Source organism: Balaenoptera physalus (assembly GCF_965194825.1).
Source record: "Balaenoptera physalus genome assembly, chromosome: 4".
Taxonomy (NCBI): Eukaryota; Metazoa; Chordata; class Mammalia; order Artiodactyla; family Balaenopteridae; genus Balaenoptera; species Balaenoptera physalus.
This window is the reverse complement of record NC_138891.1, coordinates 146,397,849-146,421,542: the sequence shown is the minus strand read 5'-3', so window position 1 is coordinate 146,421,542 and position 23,694 is coordinate 146,397,849. Positions and strand designations below refer to the sequence as shown.

Below are 23,694 nucleotides of genomic sequence, written 5' to 3'. Positions count from 1 at the left end.
TTTTTGTCGGGAAAGTAACAAAAGTGATGGGGCTCCTCAGTGCATCATATTAGGAAGCGTGTGTCAACACTGACCGCTTGATTAAGGAGATGGCCACTTGTTTTCCCCACTGTAAAGTTAATATTTTTTTCTTTGTGGGAGAAAGTTTTTTTATTTTTTTATTTTTTGAAATTTTATTTATTTTTTTATACAACAGGTTCTTATTAGTCATCAGTTTTATACACATCAGTGTATACAGGTCAATCCCAATTGTCCAATTCATCACACCACCATCCCCACCCCCCCGCGGCTTTCCCCCCTTGATGTCCATACGTTTGTTCTCTACATCTGTGTCTCAACTTCTGCCTGGCAAACCGGTTCATCTGTACCATTTTTCTAGGTTCCACATACACGCGTTAATATACGATATTTGTTTTTCTCCTTCTGACTTACTTCACTCTGTATGACAGTCTCTAGATCCATCCACGTCTCAACAAATGACCCAATTTCGTTCCTTTTTATGGCTGAGTAATATTCCATTGTATATATGTACCACAACTTCTTTATCCATTCGTCTCTTGATGGGCATTTAGGTTGCTTCCATGACTTGGCTATTGTAAATAGTGCTGCAATGAACATTGGGGTGCATGTGTCTTTTTGAATTATGGTTTTCTCTGGGTATATGCCCAGTAGTGGGATTGCTGGATCATATGGTAATTCTAATTTTAGTTTTTTAAGGAACCTCCATACTGTTCTCCATAGTGGCTGTATCAATTTACATTCCCACCAACAGTGCAAGAGGGTTCCCTTTTCTCCACACCCTCTCCAGCATTTGTTGTTTGTAGATTTTCTGATGATGCCCATTCTAACTGGTGTGAGGTGATACCTCATTGTAGTTTTGATTTGCATTTCTCTAATAATCAGTGATGTTGAGCAGCTTTTCATGTGCTTCTTGGCCATCTGTACGTCTTCTTTGGAGAAATGTCTATTTAGGTCTTCTGCCCATTTTTGGAGTAGGTTGTTTGTTTCTTTAATATTGAGCTGCATGAGCTGTTTATATATTTTGGAGATTAATCCTTTGTCTGTTGATTTGTTTGCAAATATTTTCTCCCATTCTGAGGGTTGTCTTTTCGTCTTGTTTATGGTTTCCTTTGCTGTGCAAAAGCTTTTAAGTTTCATTAAGTCCCATTTGTTTATTTTTGGTTTTATTTCCATTACTCTAGGAGGTGGATCAAAAAAGATCTTGCTGTGATTTATGGCAAAGAGTGTTCTGCCTATGTTTTCCTCTTAAGAGTTTTATAGTGTCTGGTCTTACATTTAGGTCTCAAATCCATTTTGAGTTTATTTTTGTGTATGGTGTTAGGGAGTGTTCTAATTTCATTCCTTTACATGTAGCTGTCCAGTTTTCCCAGCACCACTTATTGAAGAGACTGTCTTTTCTCCATTGAATTTCCTTGCCTCCTTTGTCATAGATTAGTTGACCATAGGTGCGTGGGTTTATCTCTGTGCTTTCTATCCTGTTCCATTGATCTATGTTTCTGTTTTTGTGCCAGTACCATATTGTCTTGATTACTGTAGCTTTGTAGTATAGTCTGAAGTCAGGGAGTCTGATTCCTCCAGCTCCGTTTTTTCCCTCAAGACTGCTTTGGCTATTCGGGGTCTTTTGCGTCTCCATACAAATTTTAAGATTTTTTGTTCTAGTTCTGTAAAAAATGCCATTGGTAGTTTGATAGGGATTGCATTGAATCTGTAGATTGCTTTGGGTTGTATAGTCATTTTCACAGTGTTGATTCTTCCAGTCCAAGAACATGGTATATCTCTCCATCTGTTTGTATCATCTTTAATTTCTTTCATCAGTGTCTTATAGTTTTCTGCATACAGGTCTTTTGTCTCTGTAGGTAGGTTTATTCCTGGGTATTTTATTCTTTTTGTTGCAGTGGTAAATGGGAGTGTTTCCTTAATTTCTCTTTCAGATTTTTCATCATTAGTGTATAGGAATGCAAGAGATTTCTGTGCATTAATTTTGTATCCTGCAACTTTACCAAAATCATTGATTAGCTCTAGTAGTTTTCTGGTGGCATTTTTAGGGTTCTGTATATATAATATCATGTCATCTGCAAACAGTGACAGTTTTACTTCTTTTCCAATTTGTACTCCTTTTATTTCTTCTTCTCTGATTGCCATGGCTAGGACTTCCAAAACTTGAGAAGAAAGTGTAATCTGCTGTTTTTGGATGGAATGTGCTATAAATATCAATTAAATCTATCTGATAATTTAATTATCAATTAAATCTATCAATTAAATCTATCAATTAAATCTATAAATATCAATTAAATCTAAGTGGGTCTCTTGTAGACAGCATATTAGATGGGTCTTGTTTTTGTATCCATTCAGCAAGCCTGTGTTTTTTGGTTGGAGCATTAATCCAGTCACGTTTAAGGTAATTATCAATATGTTATGTTCCTACTACCAGTTTCTTAATTGTTTTGGGTTTGTTTTTGTAGGTCCTTTTCTTCTCTTGTGTTTCCCACTTAGAGAAGTTCCTTTAGCATTTGTTGTAGAGCTGGTTTGGTGGTGCTGAATTCTCTTAGCTTTTGCTTCTCTGTAAAGCTTTTGATTTTTTGATTTTTTGATTTCTCCATTGAATCTGAATGAGATCCATGCTAGGTAGAGTAATCTTGGTTGTAGGTTATTCCCTTTCATCACTTTAAGTATGTCATGCCACTCCCTTCTGGCTTGTAGAGTTTCTGCTGAGAAATCAGCTGTTAACCTTATGGGAGTTCCCTTGTATGTTATTTGTCATTTTTCCCTTGCTGCTTTCAATAATTTTTCTTTGTCTTTAATTTTTGCCACTTTGATTACTATGTGTCTCGGCGTGTTTCTCCTTGGGTTTATCCTGTATGGGACTCGCTGCACTTCCTGGACCTGGGTGGCTATTTCCTTTCCCATGTTAGGGAAGTTTTTGACTATAATCTCTTCAAATATTTTCTCTGGTCCTTTCTCTCTCTCTTCTCCTTCTGGGACCCCTATAATGCGAATGTTGTTGTGTTTAATGTTGTCCCAGAGGTCTCTCAGGCTGTCTTCATTTCTTTTCATTGTTTTTTCTTTATTCTGTTCTGCAGCAGTGAATTCCACCATTCTGTCTTCCAGGTCACTTATCCGTTCTTCTGCCTCAGTTATTCTGCTATTGATTCCTTCTAGTGTAGTTTTCATTTCAGTTATTGTATTGGTCATCTCTGTTTGTTTTTTTCTTTAATTCTTCTAGGTCTCTGTTAAACATTTCTTGCATCTTCTCGATCTTTGCCTCCATTCTTTTTCCGAGGTCCTGGATCATCTTCACTATCATTATTCTGAATTCTTTTTCTGGAAGGTTGCCTATCTCCACTTCATTTAGTTGTTTTTCTAGGGTTTTATCTTGTTCCTTCATCTGGTACATAGCCCTCTGCCTTTTCATCTTGTCTATCTTTCTGTGAATGTGGTTTTTGTTCCACAGGCTGCAGGATTGTAGTTCTTCTTGCTTCTGCTGTCTGCCCTCTCTGGGAGAAGGTTTTAAACTATGTAAATATCCTGTTTCTCATCAAACTTCTACCCATTAGTTTTAGCACCTGATGATGATTCTTGCTTGCATCAGTTATTCATATAATGATTGCAAAATTGTCATTCCTTTCATATGTATTAGTTGGTGTTCTATTAAAAGCTTTGTTTTGCCCCTGTTTACTTATTTGCTTATTTGTTAGTGTGGACTCACGGATTCTTATGCTACTGATTTTTTTTTCTTGTGTTAAAATACATGTAACATAAAATTTACTATCTTAGCCATTTTTAAGTGTACAATCCAGTGGTGTTAAATACATTCACATTGTTGTGCAACCATCACCACCATCCATCCCCATAACTCTTTTCATCTTGTAAAACTGATACCCATTGAACAATAACTCCCATTTCCCCACTCTTCCCAGCCCCTGGCAACCACCATTCTATTTTCTGTCTCTATGATTTTGACTACTCTAAGTACCGTGTGTAAGTGGAATCATGTAATATTTGTCTTTTTGTGTCTGGCTTATTTCGCTGAGAGTAATATCCTCAAGGTTCATGCACGTTATAGCAGGTATTATTAGTTCTTCATTCCATTTAAAAGCTGAATAATATTCCACTGTATGGATGAAGCACATTTTGCTTATCCGTTCATCTGTGGTCGACACTTAGGTTGCTTCCACATTTTAGCCATTGTGAGTAATGCTACTGTGAATAGCATTTAAATCCCCGGAAGTCACTTCAGCCAGCAGGGCAGGGGCTGGAACAGCTGGGGGCAGGTGCAGCAGCCGTGGCCTCCTGCCTCTCTGCCGGCTCCTCTGTGATCAGAAGCATCATTCAGAGCAGATTCCCAGTTTTGGGAGGACAGGGTCCTTTTTGCCCACCCTAGGTCCTGCAAGATGCTCTAGGGACACATGCACTGCTGCCTGCTGGGCCCTGGGGTGGAGGATGGGTAGCTGTTCCCGTGCTAAGAGCTGAGAGCAGTTTAACCCTCCAAACCTTCCCCTGGAAGTTGCAAGCCTTCAACAGTCTGCAGACTTCCAGAATGGTTACATCAGGCACATTCTGCCTGTGCAGTAGTTGTCCAGGTGGGACAGGGGTTCCCAATGCTGCCTGTTCTGCCATCTTTCCAGGAGCCTCTTCAATTGATTTTGATATTGATCTTATAGCTAGACAATCTGCTAAACTTAAAAAAAAATAATACACTTTGTCTCATAGAGCAGTTTTAGGTTTACAGAAAGATGGCATAGGGAGTTCCTGTTTAGCCATTTGGCTCCTCCTCCCACCCCATTTCCCCTGTTATTAATATCTTGCATTAATTTGATACTTTTTAAATACAGTCGATGAGCCAATATTGATACATTATTATCATCCGAAGTCCATAGTTTACGTTCAGATTAACTCTTTGTGTTGTACGTTCTGTGGGTTTTGACAAATGTATACAACATGTGTCCATCATTACTCTATCATACGGAATAGTTTCACTGCTCTTAAAATCCTCCATGATCTGCCTATTCGTCCTCCCCCCTCACCGATCCCCTGGGAAACACTCCAGAATGTCATATAGTTAGAATCATACAGTCTGTAGCCTTTTCAGATTGGCTTCTTTCACTTAGTAATATGCATGTAAAGTTTCTTCATATCTTCATGTACCAGTTTGTTTATCCATTGCCTATTGAAGGACATCTTGGTTGCTTCCAAGTTTTAGCACTATGAATAAACCTGCTATAATTATTCCTGTGCAGGTTTTTGTGTGCATATGTTTTCAGCTCATTTGAGTAAATACCAAGAGCATATGGTTGGCTCATATGGTAAGAGAATATTAGTTTTGTAAGAAACCGCCAAACTGTCTTCCAAAGTGGCTGCACCATTCTGCATTCCCATCAGCAGTGAATGAGAGTTCCTGTTGCTCCACATCCTCGCCAGCATTTGGTGCTGTCAGTGTTCCGGATTTTGGCCATTCTGATAGGTGTGTAGTGGTATCTCATTGTTTTAATTTGTGATTTCCTAATGACGTATAATGCTGAACATCTTTTCATGTATCTATTTGCCATGTGTATATCTTTGGTGAGGTGTGTATTCAGATCTTTTGCACATTTTAAATTTGTGTTGTTGTCTTACTGTTGAGTTTTAGAAGTGCCTTGTATATTTTAAATAGCAACCCTTTGTCAGCTATGTATTTTACAAAGATTTTCTCTCAGTCTGTGGCAAGCTCAGGTCTGGCTGCTCTCTGCTCAAAAGCCAATACTTGAGAGGCAAGTGTTGGTAGAAAGGAAAGGTTGCTTTAATCAGAAGGCTGGCAATGTGGGGAGAAGGTGGGCTCATGTCCCCCGAATCAACTCCAAAGATTCTGCTCAGCCCTGACAGATTTTAAAGGGGAAAAAGGGAAAGAATCTCAGTGAACCGTCAAGGCAGGAGGTCAAGCTCTGTGTCCTCTCCTCACGTGCAGGCTGACTGACTCCTCATGAGCTTTCTTCAGATGTTGTCTTGCCCACGCGGCCTGCCTGCAGGATTGCTAAGGGGGCTGCTGGGGGTAGACAGCTAGTCACTCTTTAACTGCTCAGTTCTTAATTCCTACTTCTTTTCGTCTAGGGAAAGGACCAACAGGTTAGGCAAGGCATGGTGTGCATTCAGTAGAGCGTGAGTCAGGAGTTAGGTTGAATGTCACCTAGTGACCTGATTTCTGTAAGGTTTGAGGGCAACAGAAATGGGCAAACAGGAAAGGGGCAAAAGAGCTCCTTACACTTTCATTCTGTCGACAATGTCTTCTGCAGAGCTGGAGTTTTTCATTTTAATGAAGTACAGCCTAACAGTGTTTTCTTTCATAGATCGTGATTGGAATGTTATATCTAAAAAGTTATCACCAAACCCAAGGTCACCTAGAGTTTCTCCTATGTTTATGTTCTAGGAGTTTTATAGTCTTGTGTTTTACATGAAAACACAAAGTCTGTGATTCATTCTGAGTTAATTTTTGTGAAGGGTGTAAGGTCTGTATCTAGATATATTTATGTTTTATGTGATGTTCGGTGTTCTATTACCATTTGTCACAGAGACTCTCCTTTCTGCATTGGATTGCCTTTGCTCCTTTGCCAACGATTTCTTGACTGTATTTGTGCGGGTCTGTTTCTGGGCTGTCTGTTCTGCTCCATTGATCTATCTGTGTGTTCTTTCATTGATACCACACAGTCCTGATGACCGTAGCTTTACAGTTAAGTTGGGTAGTGTCAGTCTTCCAACTTTATTTCCGTTAAATAGTGTGTTTTCTATTCTGGTTCTTTTTTTGCCTCTGCATAAAACTTAGGAATCTGTTGATATCTACGAAATGATTTGCTGAAATTTTGATTGACATTGTGTTGCATATATAGATCAAGTTGGGAAGATCTTTTGATTCTTTTATCATAATTTTATAGTTTCCCTCTTATAGATCTTGTATATATTTTTTTAGATTTATACCTAAGTATTTAAAATTTTTTTTGGTGCTAACATAATTGGTATTGTAATTTTAATTTCAGAATCTAATTGTTCATTGCTGGTAGGAAAACAGTTGTCTTTTGTATATTAACCTTCTGTCCTGCAACGTTGCTGTAATTTGCTTAGTAGTTCCAGGAGTTTTTTGGTCGGTTCTTTGGGATTTTCTACATAGATAATCATGTAATCTGTGAACAAAGACAGTTTTATTTCTTCTTCCCCAATATGTATACCTTTTATTTCCTTGTCTTATCCTATTGCATTAGCTAGGACTTCCAGTATGAAGTTGAATACAAGTGGTGAGAGTAGACATTCTTGTTCCTGATTCAGCAGGAAAGCATCTAGTTTTTCTCACCATTAAGTATGATGTTAGCTGTTGGTTTTTTGTGGCTGCTCTTTATCAAGTTGAGGAACTTCCCCTCTGTTCCTAGTTTGCTGAAAGTTTTCTTTTTTTTTTTTTATCATGAATAGGTGTTAGATTTTGTCAAATATTTTTTCTACAGCTATTGATATGATCATGTGATTTTTTTTCTTCTTTAGAGAAGAAGTTGATTTGATAGATTGCATTTTTGAATGTTCAACCAGCCTTTCATACCTGGGATAGATCCCACTTGTTTGTGATAATGTAATTCTTTTTATACATTTTTGGATTTGATTTGCTAATATTTTATTGAGGATTTTTTATATCTGTGCTACTGAGAGATATTTATCCCTAGCTTTCCTTTCTTATAATGTCTTTGTCTGTTTTTGGTATGCTGTCCTCATCGAATGAGTTAGGCAAAATTCCCTCTGTTTCTGTTCTTTGGAAGAGATTGTAGAGATGGTACAATTTCTTCCTTAGATGTTTGGTAGAATTCATCAGCGAATCCATCTGGGTAACTCTTTTTATTCTAATTAATTGCTTGTAGATTCTTTTGGGTTTTCTCTGTAGACAGTCATATCACTTGTAAATGACATATTTTTCCTTTCAATCCATAGGCCTATAGTTTATTTTCTTGTCTCATTGCCCTGGCTAAGATTTCAGTATTCTGCTTAGCAGAAGTGGTAATAGTGCCATCTTTGTCATATTTCCTGATTTTTAAAGGGGAATGCTTCTAATATTTCTCCATTAAGAATGACATTTGGGAATTCCCTGGTGGTCCAGTGGTTAGGACTCCACACTTCCACTGCCGGGGGCCTGGGTTCAGTCCCTGGTCAGGGAACTAAGGTCCCACAAGCTGTGTGATGTGGACGAAAAAAAAAAAAAGAATGACATCTCCTGTAGGTTTTTGGTAATTATCCCTTTTCAGGTTAACAAAGCTCTTTTCTCTTCCTAGTTTGCTAAGTTGTTTTTTCTCTCTGTTGTCGAATGGGTGTTGTATTTTAGCAAATGATTTTTCTGTCTCTATTGAGATGATTATACATTTATCTCCTTTATCTGTTAATGTTGTAGATAATTATTGTAGATTTTTCTAATGTTAAAACACCTTTGCATTTCTGGATAAACCTCACTTAGTATTGGTATATCTCTACTGTATGTAGTTTCCCAATATTTAATTTAGAGTTTTGCATCTGTGTCCATTAATGAACAGCCTGAAATTTTTACTTTACCATATCCCTCTCGTCTGGTTTGTTGAGAAGCTTATGTTGAGTTCCCAGAATGAACTAGGGAAAGTGTTCCTTCCTCTTTCTATTTCCTAGGAGAGTTTGTGTAAGATTAGAATGATTGTTCTTGATAATTTGGTAGAATTCACTTACAAAATGTCTAGACTTGGAGTTCTTTTTCTGGGCAAAGTTTATGTTTTTTATGTATATCTTTAGTAGTTGTAGGACTATTCAGGCTCTTTATTCTTGAGGCAGTTTCAATACGTTAATTTTCTGAGTAATTTGTACATATTGTCTAAGTTTTCAAATGTATTGCATGAGTTTTTCTTATTTTCTCTTCACTTTTTAATTTCCACTAAAGCTATAGTCACACTGCTCTTTTTATTGCTAATGTTATTTGTACTTTCATTCTTTGTATTAACATGTCTTGCTGAGTTGGTGGCTCAAAACAGCTCACGTGTATCACCTCGCAGTTTCTGTGGGTCAGGAAGGAGTCCAGGCATGGCTGAGCTGGGCCCTCTGCTCCGGGTTTCCCCGGGTTGCAGTCAGGATGCTGGCCGGGGCTGGGGCCTCACCTGAGCCTTGACTGAGGGTCTGCCCCGGGCGTGCGTGGTTGTTGGCAGGCTTCCATCCCTTGCAGATTGTCAGCCTCAGGCCCCATTTCCTTGCTGACTGTTGGCTGGAGCCACCCTTAGTTTCCTGCCACGTGGGCTTCTGTATGGCGGCTCCAGGAGAGCCAGCAAGGGAGGGATCAGTAGAGCCAGGGAGTCTGTCTGCCAGCCAGGTGGGAGCTGGAAGCAGCGACCATCAGCGGTGCAGGGATCAGCTGGCTACAGACAGGACACGGGGCTGCCGCTCGAGAGGGATGACACGGCTGAGCACCTGGAGGCCGGTGAGGTCCCGGGGGCGGGTCACCCTAAAGGCTGTATCCGTACCTTCACCTCTAGTCCTTCCAGAGGGCCAGCTCTTCTTGGAAGTGCCAGCTAGACCTGTGATGGGTCTTCTTCGTTTGTCCTCTGAATGTATCGTTTTCTCTCTCATTTCTTGTTTGTTTTAAAATTTTCGTTTATGTGATTTACTCAAGCCTGTGTCACTGACCTTGTTTTCGGTGATATCGATCCTGTTTGTAGCTGCTTCTAATGTGGGTTCGTCCCTGAGGTTTTCCTCTCCTTAAGTTTCTTTTCACTGCCACTTTGCTCCCCTCCTGTAGCCTGTAATCGCTGCTTCTTTGACCTTGTATCTCCTCCCTGAACTGTTTGTTTTTACATATTTTTAAGGAAGACCATGCTCATTCTTCCGAGGCCGTAGAGTGGGGGGAATGGGGTTAGCAGGTAAGTTGCTGTTTTGCTGGAATGTTCATCGGGCACGTTCATCCTGCTGTGTTCCAGGGAGACCCTCGAGCGGGGCCTGCAGTTCTGTCGGCAGAAGCAGAGGCCTGATGGCTCCTGGGAAGGGTGAGTGATGCCTGTGGGTGCAGATGCGTGTGGGGTGCTTGTGCTGCCCCAGGGGTTTCTGGACATGTTCCTGGTGGGCCTTGCTCCTTTATGAATGCCCAGCCTCCCCCGGTGGTGACTGCTCAGCGTGCTGCTAAGGCAGTGTGGTGAGGGCGTTGGAAGGGTGCAGTGGCCTGGTGGCTCCACCCCTCCTCTGTGTTTGGATCCGTTCTCATCTGGCTTTGGATCCAGCACATGGAGCCGCCCACGGAGGCCAGGTTGGGTAGGTCTGTCTTAGTGCTGAAGGCCTTGTGGATGCTTTTCCTGAAGATAGCCGCAGCCCCCCGTGCACCCCCATGCTGGAGGGAGTCCCTGCCCCCACTGTGAACGAGGACTCAGGGGCCGGGCGCTGTCCCCTTCTTCCTCCAGCTCCTGGGGGGTGTGCTTCACCTACGGCACCTGCTTTGGGCTGGAAGCCTTCGCCTGCATGGGGCACACTTACCGCGATGGGTGAGTGTGGACATTCCCACCTTGGCGGGATGGGGGTCTTCTCAGCATGACACTCTGCTGGAGGCGTTTCTCCCTTTGTTGTTTGATTTTGGGGGTGTTCTTACATGTTTTTAAACAGTGAGATAAGATCAAGATTCCGGAAAATGTGTGAGCCACTGTGCCTCACTGCGCAGCCTCCCGGCTCGTGTTGGGGGGGGAAGCCTCTGGCTCTCTGCCCTCCCCCAGCTCACCCGCCCGTACCCAAGCCCCACACCCAAGTAGGAGCGGGAGCGGCCCGAGGCCAGGATGCTGGCTGGGAGAAGGGAGGAGGCCTCGGGTCAGCTGTCTCCAGCTGCCTCCCTGAGGGCTGCTTTGCTGGCGGGCCACGTCTGGGAGGCCATCTGCAGATGCACAGCATCTCCCTTTACCTTCCAACGGCCCTGCGGTGCCGGCGCCTGTCCCCCTTCACGTCCCACGGTGGGGTGGGCCTGAGTGCGGAGGCCCACGCGGCCCTCTCCGTGACCCTGAGGGGCCTGGCCAGGGCGAGAATGGGGGCACGGACTTCGCCCGGCATGACGGTGTCTCGTGTCTTGCTGGTCTCTGCAGGGCTGCCTGTGCAGAGGTCTCCCAGGCCTGCGACTTCCTGCTGTCCCGACAGATGGCAGATGGAGGCTGGGGGGAGGACTTCGAGTCCTGTGAGCAGCGGCGCTACGTGCAGAGCGCCCGCTCCCAGATCCACAACACATGCTGGGCCCTGATGGGGCTGATGGCCGTCAGGTGGGGGCGACGAGGCCTGTCCCAGAGCCGCGGGGCTGGGCAAAGGAAGGGCGGTGAGCCAGCAGCCTGGGCGGGCACGGCAGCTGAGCTCCGAGTGCAGCAGTGGCAGGAGGCGAGGCCTGCGGGGCCCCCTCAACAGGCTCCCAGGGCAAGGTGGCAGGTCCTGCAAAGAGGCCACCGACAGGGACAGCCAGGGGAGCAGGGCCGTCAGCAGCGTGAGGTGTGGCAGCACCTGCAGCTGCTCTGTGTCCGCAGCCGGCCCTAAGCCACACACGTGCTCAGGCGCGTGCACACAACACACCCACACAGACATGTGCACACAGACGTGCACACGGTGTCCCAGCCTTTGCTGCCCTGTTGGGTTTGGGGCCACTGGGAAATCTCCCTAAAACCCCCTCAAAGGAAGGCCGGGTAGTGTGGGCAGGAGCGGGCAGGCTGAGCTCCGTCCTGAGCCATCGAGCCTTCTGGTGGCTCATCAGGCCGGGACGAGCAAGCTTAGCACATGTGGCTTCGGTGGCCCTCAGAGGGCCCTGAGAACCAGTGGCCGGGGGGACAGGAGAGCAGCACCTCATGTCAGGGACCACTCGCCCGGCCACGCGTGGGCTGCCCTCCTGCCCGCTCGCCTCTGCCCTGGTGGTGTTTCCTGCTCCTCAGGGTGTCTGGTGGGCCGACTGTTACCGGCGGGTCTGCAGTTCAGGTCTGTCTGTCATCGTGCAGCATTTCACATCCTTGTCCCTGTGCTTGGCTGCGTGAGGGTGAGGATGCAGGTCTGTCCGCAGCCGGAGGTGGGCTCGTGCAGAGTGGGGGTGGGAGTGCTCAGTGCCCCTCTCCCTGCAGGCACCCTGACGTAGCGGCCCTGGAGAGGGGAGTCAGCTACCTGCTTGGGAAACAGCTGCCCAATGGCGACTGGCCCCAGGTACGAGTGGGCCCGCGCCTGGCCCCACGTCCTTCATGGGCCCGCGGGTGGGGTTTCACCTTGGGGATTTGAGAGTCACAAACACCACCGGTGAGTGGCCTGTGTTGGAAGCAGGTGTGTGATGGTGGCGGGTCCTGAAGGCCTGGGCCGTTTGCAGCTGAAGCACTGGCTTGGCGGCAGGGCTGGTGGTGTCGGGGAAGGAGCTGGCGGGGGAGAAGCCCACGGGCCAGGACACCCTTGGGCTGAGCCTGACAGCCCCTCACTCAGAAGGAAGTGTGGAAGGGCATGGGGTCACGAGGTCACATGAGGCTGACCCAGCCTTGGGATGAGTCTGGGGTTGGTGGGGCTGCGAGGGGTTGGTGGCCCGGGCTGGAGGGTTTGTTGCAGGGCCTGGGGTCCGAGAGCTGGGGTGGTGGTCGGCCCGCCTGCTGAGGTCAGCCGGCCAGCCCTCCAGCTAGGGTCCCGGTTCAGGGAGCTGTCCAGCCCCCTGGTGGAGCCGTTGTGTTTATTCCCTGTGTCCTTTCAGGACAACATCGCTGGGGTCTTCAACAAGTCCTGTGCCATCAGCTACACGAGCTACAGAAACATCTTCCCCATCTGGGCCCTTGGGCGCTTCTCCCGCCTGCACCCCGAGAGCGCCCTGGCCGGCCACCCTTGAGAGCACGTCTGTGGGCACCTGGGGAGGGCCGGTCATGCGAGTTCCAGGCGAGGATGGGGCATCTCAGAGGGGCCGAGGCAGCCCCCTCCCTGCCCGCTTCGGCGGGAGCGCTGAGCCTGGGCCTGTGGCACGGGCAGGGCTGGTGCCTTCAGACCCGATTTTCAGCGTAGGGTTAGTTCTGAGAACAGTTGGTCGAGCTCGGGTGAGGGAAGGAACAGGATGAGCCACGAGGGTGGGTAAAGCACAGTGCGCTCCGTGGTACCCCTGGCGTGGTACGTGTGCCCTCTGTGGGCGTGGGGCTGGGAGGGCTTTCCTGACCGGTGACTGAGTTCTCAGGAGCGGAGCAGCTGTGCCTCGTCCGCGTCCTGCCTTGGGCCCTGGAGGACCGGCTCTTCCTGTCTCTGTCTCTGGCTGAGGGATGGGACAGCCGCCCCGAACGGCCTGGCAGGAGAGGCTGGGCCTCCCTGTTCACTGTGGCGGCTCAGGCTCGGCGAGGATCGGGGACCAGACGCTGCACGCTGGCCTGCCCCGGGTCTCGAGCTCGCCAGCGCCGCGTCATGGTTCAGCCAGCCTGTGGGGCGCCAGCATCGCTACCTCCAGAGGTTGTAGTCGTCTTGTAGTGACAGATGGGAGGCCAAGCGTAAGGAACGGTGAGGGGTTGTTAGTAGCCACACAACAGTGGGGCCCTGATGTGTGTTGGGGATACCCGTCACCCCCCTTTGTGCTCTAAGCTGAAGGGAGGATCAGATTTCCAGGGTGCTGCCTCTCAGGTGGTGAGCCTCTGAATTCCCCTCTGGCTTCTAAACCCGTCTGGCTTAACGTGCATGGGCTTGGGGCTCAGGATGGAAAATCCAAATCCTGGAATTGCCTCTGACCCACGAGGATGAGCAGGAGTGTGGCTGTGAGGGTCACTGAGAGCGTTGATGAGGGTCAAACCCAGGCCTGGTGTCGCCCCAGGAGCCCACCTGCTTCTCGTCCCCCCCCAGGGCCTTCTCCGTCTGCTGTTCCTCTGTGCCTCTCCCTGTCTGACGGCAGCCCTGGCTGCGCGGCCCCAGCGGACCGCCCTCCCTCTGACAGCCAGAGAGACGCCTGGATGCTCCCCTGCTCCCGCCATCCCTGCCCAGACCCTTAGGGCGCTCTCTGAGGTTTCCACCACGTGGCCTTGCTTCCGCAGCTCTCGTGGCCCCCGAGCGCTCTCCCTGACTCTGCCCGGGGCTCGCCTGCGTCCGGCCTTTGCCTGAGCTGCCCCCCACTGCCCTCCTGCCCCAGGTGGTGCTCTACCAGCTCTGAGCCCCGCAGGGCCTGGGCGCGTGTACGCCCTGGCAGGTCCTGCTGGCTCCACCGGCTGCCACACTGTGGAACGTAGCAGGTGTTCAGCTGGTGCTAGTTGGATTTCAGCACTTGCCCCAGACGTTTTTAAACTAGGGTTTATTTTGCTGAGGAAGCTGCGCTGGGCCCCTTTGAGATCTGTCAGAGTTGCTCTTGCACCAGCAGCGCAGACGGTGATTTCCAACAGTCTGCTTCTTGCAGCGGTCACTGCCCAGCCATGATCAGATCACTGGACGAAACATAAAGCTTCCAGGAAAGAAATGAAAATCCACTGTTATACTGAAACATTTTTGAACGTCACCTATCTTACCGGCCACCTTAATACACAGACATTTGAGTCCCTTAGGCAGAGGCTTGTCGTGCATGTGTTTTGTTTCATCCTGGAAACCGTCATGGATTGGGGTCCCTCGTGCCCCACGTCGGACGCTGGACCACCACCCCTCAGTCTCAGGGAACAAGAGAAATTGTTCCCAGATAAGCAGGATACACCTCGAGTTATTTGAGGGGAAAATATTTGCCTCAACCTGATTAAAAGTCAGGTTCTCTATCCTGGGTGAATGATTAACATGTCTTGACTTCAAATTGTTTTATTTTTGGTTATCAGGAGCAAATTTTGAATGTTGTGCTGGGAAGTTTTCTCTGGAGCCAGGTTAGCTTTTCTTGTTCAGCAGGATGTAAACTTCAGATATGACCCTTTGAGGGATTCTCTAACTGGAAATGCTTAACTCACAATGGAAACTTAACTCCAAGAAAATGCTTTCCTTACTGAACATAACCAATGTCGATACGTAGATTTAAATTTTATTCGGACAATAAAAATGTTTGAACAATTGATACAATCAACTGTTGCTTCCTCATTCTTCTCTCAGCTCTCAGCAACTAATTGTAGGTTAATTGGTCAGCTTGATTTATGTTCATCTCTCCCTCTGCAGTATAAAGTTTTACTTATAATTCCCTTTGTTTCAAAAAGAAATTAAGGTTAGAAACACAAGACAAGGGGACATGAAGGCAAGAAAGTTAGAGGGGACTGGCAGGGATGTCACACATGAGGTACCTGCCAGGGGCTTGATTCACTTGCTGTTGTTGGCCTCCAAAGTCAGTGCTCAACTTTCTCACTGATTGTGGGAAGGGGGCATCTGGGCTGCGCCTCTCCACAAGGTGTCTGGTCACAGCAGAATTCACAAGAACCGCCCTTGCAAGTGGCAGCCGTAGGAAGCTGAAGACGCAGCTCTGACGAGCTCAGTAAACTTACTAGGGGCACTGGGGCAGCATGTCTTGACCTTGGGCTCCCCTCAAAGACATGTGCCTGGCATTTTCACTTGGAATTTCTGGTGCTGTTTTAAAAACCCTCTTTCCTCATTCAGGATTAGGGTGATAGCGATAACTTCAGAGTTACTTGTTTTCTTCAGGGAAAATAATTCAACCAGTAGTTTCTGTGTGATGACTATTATTGGTATGTGACTTCCAGCCTTCCTCCCAGGGCGGTGGTGCCCCAGGGGCCATTTGAGACCCATGCTGCACATGGTGGAGAACAGCTACTTTGGTGGCTTTAGGCAGCCTCTGATGCCTGTCCCACGGCCAGGCCTCTCTTGCAGGATGCAGCGAGCCTGAGACCTCATGTTCCCTGATGGCCCTGGTTCTTGGGAAGGTAGAGGAGCAGGGCTTGCCCTTGGGCCCTCTAGGAATAGGTGAGCGTTGAAGCGGCCTGACGGTGGCCAGAAGACTTAAATCATCAAACAGAGCTTCAGTGGCCTGTTGGATAATACTGAGTGGTCCAATACGTGTCATCTGAGACCTAGAAAAGCGGGAGGGAGGGTGGAAGGCAGGCAGAAAAACATTGGAAGAAACCATGGCTGAAATTTTCCCTAACACAAGACGTGTAAGCCCACAGATCCATGAACCTCAGCGACAGATCAAAAACCCCACCAAAACCCACTTTAAGGCTCATGATAATCTGATGAAAACCAAGGATGAATAAATCTTAAAAGCAAACGAAACAGGCACGTTATGTACTGGTGAGCAAAGACAAGGATGAGAAGCGACTTCTCATCAGGAATAGACATGCTGGAATGACAGACATCTTCAAAGTGTTGAAACCTTAAATTCCATATTCAAAGAAAACAGAAATGAAAGCAGAGTGGACCTTTTCCAGACAAACCAACGCTGAAGGAATCATCCAGCAGCCTTGCCTTACGAGAAATGTTCAGTTGTTTAGGTGTGGGAAAGAGATACCGGGTGGAAACTGATCTTCAGAGAATGAAGAGCACCAGGTGGGAAGTGTGTGGTAAGTATAGAAGCTTTCCCCCTTTGTCTAAAAGATTTTTTCTTTAACTTTTTTTTCTTTTAATTAATTTTTGGCTGCGTTGGGTCTTCGTTGCTCCACGTGGGCTTTCTCTAGTTGTGGTGAGCGGGGGCTACTCTTTGTTGCGGTGCACGGGCTTCTCATTGCGGTGGCTTGTTGCGGAGCACGTGCTCTAGGCGCACGGGCTTTGGTAGTTGTGGCACGTGGGCTCAGTAGTTGTGGCACACGGGCTTAGTTGTTCCGCAGCAGTGGGATCTTCCCGGAACAGGGCTCAAACCCATGTCCCCTGCATTGGCAGGCAGAGTCTTAACCACTGTGCCACCAGGGAAGTCCCTAAAATTAACTTTTAAAAGCAAAAATAATAATGGTGGTTTTAACATAAGAAGTAAAAGATATGACAACACAAAGGATGTTGAAGGAGGATGGAGGCTCCTACCTCGTGTATAAAGTGGTATGCTATGTAAAGGTAGACTGTGATAAGCAGAAGAAACCTACTGTAAACCCTAGAGGAAACCACTAAAAAAGAAAGAGGTACAGCTGGTAAACTAATAAAGGAGGTAAAATAACCCTCCTAAAATAAAAGAAGGTGAGAAAAAGAAGAACAAAGGACAGATGGGACAAATAGAAAACAAATAATATAATAGACTTAAACCCAACTCTTATGGACTGAATTGTGCCCCCCCCACTGCAAATTCATATGATACTGCATCTGGAGATGGGGCCTTTAGGAAGATAATTAAGGTTAAATGAGGTCCTAAGGGTGGGTCCCTGATCCAGTAGAACTCGTGTCCTTGTAAGAGAGAGAGACACCAGGAACACACACACAGAGGAAAGACCACATGAGGACCCAGGGTGGGCGGTCGTCTGCACATGAGGAGAGAGGCCACAGGAGGGACCAGCCCTGCCAGTACCCTTGTCTTGGACTTCTAGCTTCCAGAACTGTAAGAAAATAAATGTTGTTTAAGCCACGCAGTCTGTGGTGGTTTGTTATGGCAGCCCTAGAAGACTAATACACCAACCATTTAAATAATTTTATTAACTGTAAAGGCCAAGCACTCTGGTTAAAAGGCAGAGACTTTAACCAGAGATTGTTAACATTGGATGAAAAAGCATGACCCATCAATGTTGTCCATAGAAATTTTTAGTATAAAGATACAGGATAAAAGTGAAAGTTTAGAAAAATACATAACATAAAAAAATAAGAAGAAAAAGTGCTATATTAATATCAGTACATTTCAGGAAAAGGAACAGTACCAGAAATAAAAAGACATTTACTAACAAAAATGTCAATTCATCAAGAAGGCATAGCAATCTTAAATGTATGGGCACCTAATAACAGAGCTTCAAAGTACACGAAGCAAAAACTGGTGGGACTAAAGAAAGAATTAGACAAATACACACTTGAAGTGGGAGACTGTAATCCTTGTCTCAGCAACTGTAGACAAAACCTTCAACCAACTTGAGGACTTGGCATCTGTACAGCTCCCAGCATTCTTTCCTAGTGCTCATTCACTAAGATAGGCCATATGCTGGATCATGAGACAAGTCTCAAGAAATTCAAAAGGATTGAAACTGTACAGAGTGTACTGTGACCACTGTGGAGTTAAATTAGAAATCAGTGACAAAAAGACTTAGAAAATCCCAAATATTTGGAAATGAAACAATATACTTCTAAATCATCTATAGTAAAAAATAAAAGCACAAGGGGAATTAGAAAATATTTCAAGCTGAATGAAAATAAAAACATGACATCAAAATTTGTGGGATGTAGCTAAAGCAGTGCTTAGAGAAATGTTTACAGGCTTACATATTAATGCTGTAGATAAGGTTTAAAATCAATGATTTAAGTGTCCATCTTAAAAATCTTAAAACCAAAGTAAGTAGAAGGAAGGATATACCAGACAAAAGGGTAGAAGTCAAATGCTACAGAAAACATAAAAGAAGATCAGTGAAACCAAAAGTTGATGCTTTGAGAAAAGTAACAAGCCTCTAGTCTGACCAAGTAAGAAGGAAAACAACCTATATCGGGAATGCAAAAGGGTACCTCACTATAGATCCTGCAGAAGTGAGTCGTCCAGCCTGCCCCCTAAGCCTGGCCACCCTTCTCCCTGGATCACACGGTTCCCACATGATCTGCTTTACATGCTCCTGCAAAAACCTGCTAACACTGTTTCTGCACTTTCACATTTGGTTTTCTGCCTCGGCTGGACCTGTTTGTCCTCAGAGGCATGACACCTCAGAGAAGATAATAAGGAAATATGAGCTGTGTAATGCCAGTACTCCACAAGGTAGATGATGTGGACAAATTCCTCAAAAGACACAGTTGTTATCTAGATGGGCATGAGAAGAAATGGAAAATTTAAGTGATTTTATATCTATTTAAGAAATTGAATCAGAAACTAAAAGCTTTCCTGGAAGAAAACTTTAAGCTCATATGGCTTTGCTGGTGAATTTATCAACCATTTAAGAGAGAAATAGCAATGTAACACAACATCCAGAAAATGGAGGAGGGAACACTTTGCAACTCATTGTATAAGGTCAATATGACCTTGATAGGAAAACCAGACCAGGACATTACAAGAAAAGGAGATACAGATCAATTTCCCTCATGAACATAGAAAATACTTAAAATATTAGAAGTTGAATCCAGTGATGTGTTAGAAGGGAAGTGCATCATGACCAGGAAACTGGCAGGATGTTCCCAGGTCCCTGGCTGGAGCGTACCACCTGGAGAGGGTTTTCTTGTGGGGGGAAAGAAATGGCACTGTAAATGCGAGGGGAGGGGCCGGCGGAGGGGAGCTCCTCACCCCCCGGCCCTGTTCTCAGGAGGCTGGCGGGACATCTGCCCTGGGGCCTTCCTCAGTGGGCGCTGTCCACGTTCCCGCCGTCCTGTCAGCTCTGTCTCGGCATGCAGCCCTTCTCCGCAGATCCCCCCCGAGATTGGGTGGGCGACGTTACGCTAAGCTGTGAGTCTGGGGAAGGCAGGGCTGCGTTCTGCCTGGAGGTTCCTCCCCCTCCCCCTGCCCTCGAGGCGTCGAGGCGTCGGCTGAAGGGGAGAGAAGACGCTGCTCCTGTTCTGGGCTGTGTCCTCAGGCGGAGACGCAGGCGACTCGGCTGCGGCCTTTGGAGCCAGGAGACAGTGCTGAGTTTGTGCACCTCCCGGGTAGTTAGTGGGAGTGGGGGGGTCACGGAGGTCACCCTGACCAAGGACTGGAATCTGGCAGGACTCTGCATGTGGGTGGGTGGTCCGGACGGCCCTGGGCCCTGGCCAGGGCTCCTCAGGTCCGGTAATGGTCCATGTCCCCGACACTCAGTGCTGGTGGTCCGTGTGGGGACAGTGACGTGCCGCCCGGACCCTCTGGACCAGGGGAGTGTGGTCGGCAGGTGGTCTCCAACTGCCAGCCCCCTCGAGCCAGCTGGAGCTGCGCGGGCCGCGGGGGCCGTCAAGGGGCTCCCCGGCCCGCCTTCCTTGCGTCCACGGCCTCCTCTCCCTCAGGGGTGCGGCCCAGAGCTCTGGCTGTTCCTGGGACACGCCAGAACATTCCTGTCTGGGCCTCGGCCTGCGCTGTTCCCTGGGCGGGGGTGCCTGTCTGCGAGGCCGCAGGCGCCCCTTCCCCTCCGCTCCCTCGTGGCCGCGGGGCGCCGCTGCTTTAAGGGCGACATCACAAGGCTGCGGAAGGCCAGGCGCGTGGAACTCCGGGCTCTTGGCGTTTCTGGGGCGCCCCTGGGCTCTGGATTCCCACCTCCATGGGGCCACGGCCCGCACATGAGCCCTGAGGACACGGCCATGGCTGAGGGCAGCGAGCTGACGAACAGGCTCATGAGCGAGAACGCGGACCTCAAGAAGCAGGTGCGCCTCATGAAGGAGAACCAGATGCTGAAGCGGCTGCTCAGTGAGAGCTGCCAGGAGAGCTGCGGGCGCGGGGGCCGCGGCCTGCTCATCCCCAAGGCGCCTGCCTGCCCTGAGGCCTGCTCCGCTGGCAGTGCAGGTGAGCCCGGGCCTGTGTCCTCAGGCGGGTCCGCAGCCGGGGCGGGAAGGGCGCCGGGGAGGTAGGACGTGCAGCGTCACGGGCAGGAGGTGAGGGAGGAGCTGTGAAGCAGCGCGCCCTGTGGGAGCCGCTCCGGAGGCCGCGGCGCTTTCTGTGGAATTAGTTGGCTGTGCTGTAAACATTTTCACGCGTGGAGTATGACTTAGGACGCGCTTGGAGCCCTGGCCTTGGCCTGAGTGGTCGGGATGTGGACGGTGGGCCCCTGACCGGGCAGCCTCCTTGTGCCCCGAGGCGGTGGTCACTCACTGCCCAGCAGGGCGGGCAGAGTCCACACCCCAGCCCTCGCCCCGGGGTGCCCGCGCCCGTGGACCTGCCTCTCTTGGGGTGAGCCGTTCGACTGGGCGTGAGATGTTTTCCTTCCCGTCTGGAAGCAGTTGAGCTGCTGCCAGTTCTGCAGCAGGATGCCCGGGCTGCTCCGGGGACCTCCGTTGTGGGGTCACCTCCTGGAGTCCACCGCATGCCTGCTGCCACCCTGAGCAAGCAGGCCCACGTGGAAGGTGGCGCCATCACCCATCAGCCCCCTGCACGCAGCTTGTGGGCGCAGTGTGTCTCCAGGGTGCGAGGGTCCCTCACGGCATCTCCACATCTTCAGCCTCAGGGGGCCTTGAGGAAGGAGCTCAGACAAGCAGGGGGTCCTCGGAGGGGGATGGAGGGTAAAGGAGGGGCAGCTGGAGAAACCCGGGGGCCCGTGTCCTGAGCTCCTGCCGGTGGTCAAGGCACACACTTGTCCCCGGGCACTTGCTGAGGAGGGGCTGGCCTCACGGTGCTGTGTCCCATGTGTGACGCCTGCAGAGGGTCCGTGCCGCCTTCGCAGCCTACGAGGGACGCCTAGCGCACGGTGGCTCATGAGGCACTGGTCCCAAGGCCTCGTCTGCACTGTGGCAACTGTCAAGAGTCACCTGCCTTGTGCCGCTCTGTCACCCTTCATCCCAAGAATTGAGTTGTGCCAGGGCCTAGCCTCAGGGCTCAGAGCCATCCACGCGGTCAGCCGGGGACAGGCTCGCTGGGCCCTCCCTCGGTCCCCGCCTCACCGGGCCGGAAGGGTGGGCTGCGGGCGAGGTGCAGGCCCTCGCTCAGGCTGGGCTGTTCCCCGTCACACTCCAAGTCGGCCCGGAGTCTCCGGGACCGTGGCCAGCACCCCGCCTGTGGGCAGGCCCAGATCCTGCCGCACAGCAGTCTTAGGAGGAGCCCCAGCCCCTGGCCAGCCCGCGGCCACCAGGCCTTCCACAGAGAGGCCTTGGAGCCCCAGCTGCAGGGCGTGGGCCCCAGCCATCCTCAGGGTCACCTCCATGCCCAGGGTTCAGCCTTCGGCAGAGGGTGCGGCCTTGGCCTTGGGGCTGGACTTGGAGAACCAGCAGGAGTTCCTGCGAGCAGCTCAAGGTACAGACGGAAGAGAGCTGCCCGCAGCAGCGGCTCACTGCGTTCCAAACAGGATGTGCTCTGAAAACCCGCTTTTCTCATTTACCGGCGTCACTCAGGGAACACGAGTACCCCAAGGCTGGGCCTGAGCCCCTGGCCCCGCTCCCAGAGGCGGCCGCTGTCAGCGTCTACTCGGCGTCTCCCTGACCTTGTCGGTGGCCATGTGTGTGTGTCTAGGGATCCTTTTGGTTGACATAAGTGGGGCTGAGCCGTTCTACACGTTGATCTCCCCGACCGTCCATCTTGCTGTCGTTGCCCATCGGCCCTCTCCTGGAGGGTACACTGTTCCCTGTGGGCTCACCACAAGCCCTTCAGCCTGGACCCCCCGGCAGCAGCGCCTTTCCAGCTCCCTGTGACCGCGGATGGCCTCACGTGTGCATCTGCGGCCTGCCGAGGGGTAGCTATCGGGAAGCCCTTAGGTCAAAGGCCGCGTGCAGTTGAAACATTGAAGAGGACACTGGGACCTTCTCCAAAAGGCTGCGGCCTCAACACCCTGCACCTTCCCAGTGCACGGCCTCACCCGTGGGAGCTGAGCCAGGCCACACCGGGGGCTCCTGGGGCCGCTTCGAGCATATGGCACACATGAGCCAAGGGACAGAGGCGGGGGCGGCCTCGACCGTCCCGGCCCCTCCCTCCTGGGCCTTATTCCTTCAGACCATGCTGGTCCCCGAGCCCCTCGAGTCACGGAGCCTCCGCTGTTGCCTGGACTCCTTGTCCTGGGTGGAGCGTCAGGTGATTTCAGTAGTTTCTGAGTATCTCTCTCCCTCTTTCCCTTTAACGCCATGATGTAGCTGTTTCTGTATTGTTATAAATATATTTCAAATGGCTGTGTAATATTCCAAAAGTCAGATGAACCACAATTTAAAGAACTCTTTTTATGTTTGAAATGACAGTTCTTTTTTCTTACCCTGAGGTAAATACCACAGCAAAATACTTTATATTTAGGGTTATTTCCTTAGGGTATGTTTTCCTAAAAGTAGAATCACTGGCTCAGAAGGCAGGGGTAATTTTTTTCACCTTTCTTCTGCTTACATTTACCCAGAGGATGATTTCATCTACTGCAGTTTTATTAAGCTATTTTCTGTTTCTTCAAGTCTCTTTAGCCATTTCTCACACATAAATCTTTCCCATTAATTAGTTTATTCCTGGAGCACCTTATGTTACTTGTTGCAATCATGGATGGGAATTCTTTTTCCATTGTATTTTCGGTTATCAGTGTTGCTATGTTTTGGAAAGCTGTTGATTTGTAGATATTTATCCTATATCCAGCCCGTTCATAAGGTGTTTTATTCTGCTAAGTTTTTCAGTTCATTCTCCTATGTTTTCTAAGTCTGTAGTTGCTCTGTTTACAAACGATCATTTTAAATGAGGTTGGCAGCTCATGCACTTGTTTCTGTCTTTGTCTTTGTTCCTCAGAACGCCCAGGACCTTTGGCCTTGGCAGCCTCCCCCCTATCCTTCTGGTGGGTGGTGGGCAGTGAATGGCCCTGTCTGCCCAGGGATCAGGGGGATGCAGTCTGGGTGCAGTCTGGGTGCTGGGGAAGTAGTCCTTATTTTTAAAGAACAAAAAAAAAGAATTGAGAAACGGCTCATTTTGTTAAATTTTTATGACCTCGTTTTGGCATCGGCGGAAGTACCCTCAGCTGCTTCTCGCAGCTCGTCTGTGGGGTCTTGTTATGCTGCTTCGTTGAGAGACCCTGTGGGTCCTGGGCCTGAGCTGTGTCAGTTGTGGCATCTGTTTGGCTGGGGCTTTGCTTA

The 23,694-nt window shown here is 48.7% G+C and overlaps 2 protein-coding genes across 7 annotated transcripts in view; both read left to right on the top strand.

Annotated features, from left to right (window-relative positions):
• LSS (lanosterol synthase) overlaps positions 1 to 15,010 on the top strand; it is a 40,521-nt gene extending 25,511 nt beyond the window's left edge. For 2 of the 4 annotated variants that reach the window (XM_082459919.1, XM_082459921.1), the window contains exons 18-22: positions 9,954 to 10,019; positions 10,428 to 10,508; positions 11,094 to 11,264; positions 12,102 to 12,180; positions 12,707 to 12,984. In XM_082459919.1, the coding sequence (XP_082316045.1) occupies positions 9,954 to 10,019; positions 10,428 to 10,508; positions 11,094 to 11,264; positions 12,102 to 12,180; positions 12,707 to 12,838 (529 nt within the window). In that variant the 3' untranslated portion in view covers positions 12,839 to 12,984. Of the gene's footprint in view, positions 1 to 9,953; positions 10,020 to 10,427; positions 10,509 to 11,093; positions 11,265 to 12,101; positions 12,181 to 12,706 lie in introns of all 4 variants that reach the window. The other 2 variants (XM_082459918.1, XM_082459920.1) reach the window with 2 other exon arrangements.
• An 88-nt stretch (positions 15,011 to 15,098) lies between these two features.
• The window catches only part of SPATC1L (spermatogenesis and centriole associated 1 like), a gene marked incomplete at its 5' end in the record, with an annotated part of 28,452 nt that continues 19,856 nt past the window's right edge, over positions 15,099 to 23,694 (top strand). For 2 of the 3 annotated variants that reach the window (XM_082459924.1, XM_082459923.1), the window contains one exon: positions 20,257 to 20,458. In XM_082459924.1, coding sequence (XP_082316050.1) covers positions 20,257 to 20,458 — 202 coding nt within the window. Of the gene's footprint in view, positions 16,452 to 20,256; positions 20,459 to 23,694 lie in introns of those variants that run through there. The other variant, XM_082459922.1, reaches the window with a different exon arrangement.